This window comes from Zea mays, chromosome 1 (genome assembly GCF_902167145.1).
Source record: "Zea mays cultivar B73 chromosome 1, Zm-B73-REFERENCE-NAM-5.0, whole genome shotgun sequence".
In the NCBI taxonomy this organism is placed as follows: domain Eukaryota; kingdom Viridiplantae; phylum Streptophyta; class Magnoliopsida; order Poales; family Poaceae; genus Zea; species Zea mays.
The window spans coordinates 144254109-144260225 of record NC_050096.1 but is presented as its reverse complement, the minus strand read 5'-3'; the positions used below and the strand labels follow the sequence as shown (position 1 = coordinate 144260225).

Here is a 6117-nt window from a genome sequence, read left to right as displayed (position 1 = left end):
AGAGTCAACCTGCTGCTAGGAATCGACGTCTCCTCCCCTTATCTGTTTCATGGAGTGCCCTGGACGTCCGAGGCAACACGACAGGCATTGCAGGGAAGAGCTCGGCGACTACATGTGATCTGTGCGGTGGAATTGGTCGCCGGGGTTGGGAAAGCACCGCCGGGCCGCAAGACATCGGTAGTGGTCCTCTACGCCACACAATCCTTCGGTAAGAAGTCCTTGCTGAGCTCACTAGATCCCTAGCTACGTTTAGCATCTCTTGGTTTGGTGTTTGGGCTGTTGTCGTGTCAATTTGGTGGTCGCCGGTAATGGCGCCGCCGTAGAAGGGAGGCGCGGCGCATTCGGTTTGCCTTCTAAAACTGGGTGTGACAGCTTCGCTTGCCTGTCCATCTCTGTCCCACGTTCGTCAACGAGAAACAACTACGACTCGGCTCTATAAAGAAATATTTAATTGGTTTAATAGTAGATCAAAGTAATGAAACATATACACCACCTGTTTTTGATCGACACTTCCCATGTGCGTCACACATGTGAGATTTGCCAGTTCAAAACTGCCTCTTATTTAGACAGCCTTTGAGTGACCAACATAACATAGTATTTATCATGAGCTATGTGGTTATTCTTTGCGTCCATGCTCGGCCGCCAAAAATAAGAACATGACCAACTATTTTCGATAGTCAAAAATAGCGTTGAAAATAACCATTTCTAGGGTTATTTTTGGCTGCTGTTTCTTGGTCACCAAAAATAACTAATTTTTGATGGTCGTTACTGAAAATAACACAGACTTATGATGAATAAGACAATGTTGCCAAAAATAACTATAAACCCAACGAAAATAAGTTATTTTCTGTAGTGCACCACTACTATTCCTTTATTTTATTGTTGGCATGGTTGGTTGTGTGTGTATTCGCGTTTGGATTGGCCTCTTTGCCTAACTCTTTGTGTTTATGTTTTATGTTTTGTTTCTATTTGAATAAAATAATACGTAGCTTTCTTGTATATTGTTAGTTAAAAAATAAGAATGATATGGTTGGTTCCTGTTCCTATCAAATTTTTTTGTTTTATTCTAGTGGTGCAATAATTTAAAACTATGGCATGTTTTGGGTTTATTTTAGACAGACTCGTCGTCAGCTAAATAAATTGGCAACTCTATGCCAGCTAAAAGGGTGTTTGGTTGCTCTGAATAAAATTTAATTAGTGTCATATCAAATATTTAAATATCAATTATAAGTAATTAGATTTTAAAAATTATCTCATATTTTAGGCTTCATCTATATAATTAGATTATATTTAATATCATTAATCATCATTCAAACATTTGATACGATAAAGATTAAAATTTTAGTTGTTAGATCCAAAGCCATTCAAAATAAAATAACTGGCCGGCTGCTGCGTTCCAATTCAAATACACAATCAACAGGCACCTGTATATTAATTTTGGTCTCTCAACGATGTCCTCGGAATTGAGCCGCTGGCGACATACATAAGCAACAGCCTAGTCGCCATCTTTTTTGTACCGTACGTGCCTTGCGCCCTTGCCCATCCAAGTCCAACCTCCCTAAACTACTCCTGCGTGCTGCCTGAGCGAGTGAGCGGCGATGGAATCCTTGGGTGTGCTGCTCCTGCACCCGCTCGACACATACCTGGAGCAAGAACTGGATCGCCGCTGCCGCCTCCTGCGCCTCTGGGAGGTGCCGCATGACCGCCGTGGAGAATTCCTCCGTGCCCACGCATCATCGATCCGCGCCGTGGTCATTGGCGGCGGCTCGGGCTTCGGCGGCAACCCGGCTCTCATCGACGACCTCCCGCGGCTCGAGATCATCGCGTGCTACGCCGTCGGCTACGACTGCGTGGACCTTACCAGATGCCGCGAGCGCGGGGTCCGGGTCACCAACACCCCCGACGTGCTCACCGACGACGTCGCGGACCTTGCCGTGGGACTCGCCATCGCCGCTCTCCGCAGGATCCCGCACGCCGACAGCTACGTCCGCGCCGGGCTGTGGAAGGCCAATGATGGCCACTACGGTCTCACCACTCGGGTTCGTTTTTGCTTCTATTCGTTAAGTATCCTGCGCTTCTACGCCGTGAGCATTGCTTCATATTACTTATAATTGGAAAAGAGACAGAGACATTTTTTTAAACTCTAGCTAGAAAAGGACTTTAGCAAAAAATATACTACTCCATTAGTAATTAGAAAAGCTGTAGACCTCTTTTTTTAATATCAATAAACTTTTAATTTAAGTTGGCCGCCCAGAGCGTCTAGGTCACGCGGAGCACACAGCAGTTCCTGACTTTTTAGAGGACAGATGTGAAATCTGATTTGAAGACCTTATCCCATATATATATAAGATGAAAAATATAAAATATAGCCAAAAACACTTACTTGTTATCTGATATCATTAAAAATATCTTCTAACATTTTGGGATACAAAATCATCGATTATATTATTGAGATCAATCTCATTCAACAATTTCTTTTCGACTCATAGGATCGTCAAGCCATTTAACCTCTCTTGAGTTATTGTTGACTTTAAATTGTTCACAAAAATATTTCAATTTTAAAAATCTTCTCTCCGTCGCTAGAACCATCATGTGTACAGTAAATAATACTATCTCTATATCAAATCTATATCAAAATAGAATTCGTTTTGCTTCTTTAGTGGATTCATCATCATGTAGTTAAATATAAACATAAAAATCGAGAGATAAAACAAATACTATTTTAGAATGGATAGAGTATTTGATAAGTAATTGAGACATTAGTTTAACAATCTAAACAAGACTGATCGATAGTGTATCGCTCTTTACGTATTTGTGTCTAGGATAGATAGATTTAACTAAAAAAAATGCTAGCGTTTGGTGGCTAGAGGACACTCTGTTTTTTGGGCCCGGTGTGGTCGCACCCTTCGCACCTCTCAGGTACGGCTCTGCAGAGAACGTGCATGAGGGTATCATGAAAAGTAAAAAATAAAAGACAGAAAGTTGTTAATAGGAATCTCCAAATATATGGTGTTATTTTATATATTTTCTCAAACATAAAACTATTGAATTTTTGAAAAAAATAAAGATGTATGTTCCTTTAGACAGATAGTATAGTTTTTTTAAAAAAAAGCCTCGTTGTGTCAAACCTTAAAGCAGAGGCAAAGCAGTACTAGTAGCGGTGGCGTGGTCCCAGTGGACTGCATCCCCCGTTCGCTTGTATATTTTGACCCGGCTCTCTGGTTCCATCACCGTGCGCGCCAAGTCATGTTGTTCTATTCCGAGTTCTCTTCTATCGCTCATCTGCGACGGACACAAATTTCGTTGATTGTCCTCGATCGAAGATGATTAACTTGTGCGCAGCATGCTACATAGGCAGCACGGCAGCGTGACGCATTTCTGTACTACGACCGCATCATGTCTCAACGACTCATCAGTTGTTAGTAGTGTTTGTCGCCCTGCGCGCCATATTTAATTCGTATTATCGTATACAATATTTTAAATTTTACATAATATTATGTACGCACGTGATATATAATATTATGTACGCACGTGATATGAAATTCATACGTAAGATTTTAAATTGTATATAAATATTATGTATTTCTTCTGTATCAAAATAGTTGTTGTTTTATCTCTTAGTTCTTATGTTTATATTTAAATGGATGATGATAAATATAAACACATATATCAAGTATTGTATAAATCTATTAATCACTTAAAATAAATTTTAATTTGGAACAGACAAAGTATGAGTTAATATATAGTACACAAAATGTTTAGAAAAATAGTTGGAAAGCAGAAGCATGTGCACAATTTTTTTTGAGTGTACTGATAAATATAATGTATGTAGCATGTTAGAAGTGGACGGAAGCAACATATTAGTTCCATATTTAGTAATTACAGCTTAGGAGTACTACTATTTGATCTCGGCTCCCAAGATGCAGCATCTTTATTACGCGCAACAAATTAGGGCTTGATTGGTTTCGCTGATGAGATTGAACTCGGCTCCTAACTTCCTAGGATGCAGCATCTTTATATATGTGTGCGTGATTGGTTCTCTAATCTTGTTGTAGCGATGCAAGCTATGTTTGTTTGGATGGATCTATCTATAGCTCGATCTAATTCAGATAATGCAAAAAGTGACAAGCGAGAGATTCGATTGTGTTTCTGGCTCACAAGAGCCTGCTCGAGCTCAGCCAAGTTACGAGGATGCGAGTCACTAAGGTAGTGTTTGGTTGAAGAGCCAAGTAGAACGGAACCGTTCTGTTCTAATTTTGTTATTGTTTGGTTACAAAGTAACTAGAACGGAATGGCTTCAATTAGGGAATATTCTCCTCAGATCCAGAACCATTCCGCTCCAGTTTTTGTTTGGATGGCTCTATCTATAGCTCGATCCAAGTCAGGGTGCCTTGTTCAGAAACCAATCAAGCCCTTAGAGCCTATTTAGAAAAAGTTATCCTTTTAGTCACCTTTCTGTTTAGATCTTTCTTCTAAAGTGACTAGATTTTAGTACCTTTGCTTTAGCTATTGAGATCCAAACAGGCCCCTTAAACATGTCCCCTGCTCAATCGCTTGTATTGAAATACAAATTTCAAGGCACTCTTAGTTTTGCTTTATAAATTGCTCTAATTTTTTTCGTTAGGTACGTAGTAGTTGCTCCGTATTTGGTAAAAGCATAAATATAGTTGTATGATAAAAACTATATATCCAAAAAGCTAGAACAGTATAAAATAAATTTAGAACCGACTGAGTATAAAAACAAAACTAACGAACACTGTTCCTTGGTCGTTTATTTGCTTGTTCAATTAATTTGTCAAGGTCTGGGACCTGGGTTGTTCTGTTTGCAGTTCAGTGGCAAAAGGGTCGGCATCATTGGGCTGGGCAGGATAGGGCTTTCCATTGCCAAGCGAGTGGAAGGCTTCGGTTGCCCGGTCTGCTACTACCAGAGAACAAGGCAGGATGCGTACCCCAACTACATCTATCTCCCGACGGTGCTCCAGCTCGCAGCAAACAGCGATGTCCTCGTGGTGGCCTGCTCGCTGAACGAGCAGAGCCGCGGCATCGTGAGCCGCGAGGTGATCGAGGCGCTCGGCCCCACGGGCGTGCTCGTCAACGTTGGGCGCGGCGCGCACGTCGACGAGCCCGAGCTCGTCGCGGCGCTCGCCGATGGCCGCCTCGGCGGCGCGGGGCTGGACGTGTTCCAGGCCGAGCCGGACGTGCCGCAGGCGCTCATGGCGCTCGACAACGTCGTCCTGGCACCGCACATGGGCAGCGGGACGCATGAGACCCGCAAGGCCATGGCGGACCTGGTGCTCGCCAATCTGGAGGCGCACGCTCTCAACATGCCGCTGCTCACTCCGGTTGTCTGACACTGACAATAATTACTTTTAAGCCGAGCTTCCGCGGCATGTATGGAATTTGGTCACTTGTTTTCAAATGCTGTGAATTAATAACAAAGCAACACAATTGTTAAGTATCAAGAAACTTTGCCTTCCAAAGCATTACCTCCTCGCGGATATAATGTGTTGTAATTTTAGGGTTTTCTCTTTATTAAAAAAATATTGAGACAAGCTAAACTGGGCCACCTCAAGACCCAATAGGCCGGGTAGCCCAGCTGGCTGGTGAGAGCAACTAGGGCACCAGGGTGCCGAGCTCCGAAGTTGGAGCAGAGAAGGGAGTGGGGGCGGCGGCAATTCAAGGGAAGTCGTGCTTTGCGCTGCTCGTTGGTCCGATCTGCTCGCAAATCAGTTGGTCTCCTCTCCACTTCTTGTCTCCATAAAAGCATGGCCGGTAAATTGCTAGTGTTGGAACTCGGCTCTTCTACTTTGCTCGCAAATTGGTCTCTAGCGTTCCTATATTCATCTTGCTGGTGGTTGGAAGCTGGTAGAGGTGGTGCTGCTCTTGTACATCGATGTTCTTCCGTGCTCCTTGCTTCACTTGTGCGCCTGTGTGGTGATGTGTTTGTCTGATTATTGTCTACCGTGGCCTGGTGCTTGGGCTCCCTGCTGTGCGGTGTTCTTCTTCTCGGGCTGGTACGGTGGACGTATCCCACGGCCTCAGCAGCGGCTCTAGTATCTCCGTCAACCTCCCGCCGTGCAGGTCCGAACGTGGGCGACAGAATTGGTTTTCTGGGAC

The 6117-nt window shown here is 43.3% G+C and overlaps 1 protein-coding gene across 1 annotated transcript; it reads left to right on the top strand.

Annotated features, from left to right (window-relative positions):
* The first annotated feature begins 1513 nt into the window (after positions 1–1513).
* Positions 1514–5462, top strand: LOC100281069 (glyoxylate reductase). The gene is made up of 2 exons (NM_001153988.3): positions 1514–2039; positions 4830–5462. The coding sequence occupies exons 1-2, from the start codon at positions 1599–1601 to the stop codon at positions 5349–5351; spliced, it is 963 nt and encodes a 320-aa protein (NP_001147460.2). The 5' UTR covers positions 1514–1598; the 3' UTR covers positions 5352–5462.
* The last annotated feature ends 655 nt before the right edge of the window (positions 5463–6117 follow it).

What these genes read in the sequence shown, in the direction of transcription:
- LOC100281069 (NM_001153988.3), top strand. Translation starts at nt 1,599, where the DNA reads ATGGAATCCTTGGGTGTGCTGCTCCTGCACCCGCTCGACACATACCTG. An exon ending in ACTACGGTCTCACCACTCGG is followed by an intron (nt 2,040 to 4,829) that starts GTTCGTTTTTGC and finishes TTCTGTTTGCAG; the next exon opens with TTCAGTGGCAAAAGGGTCGG.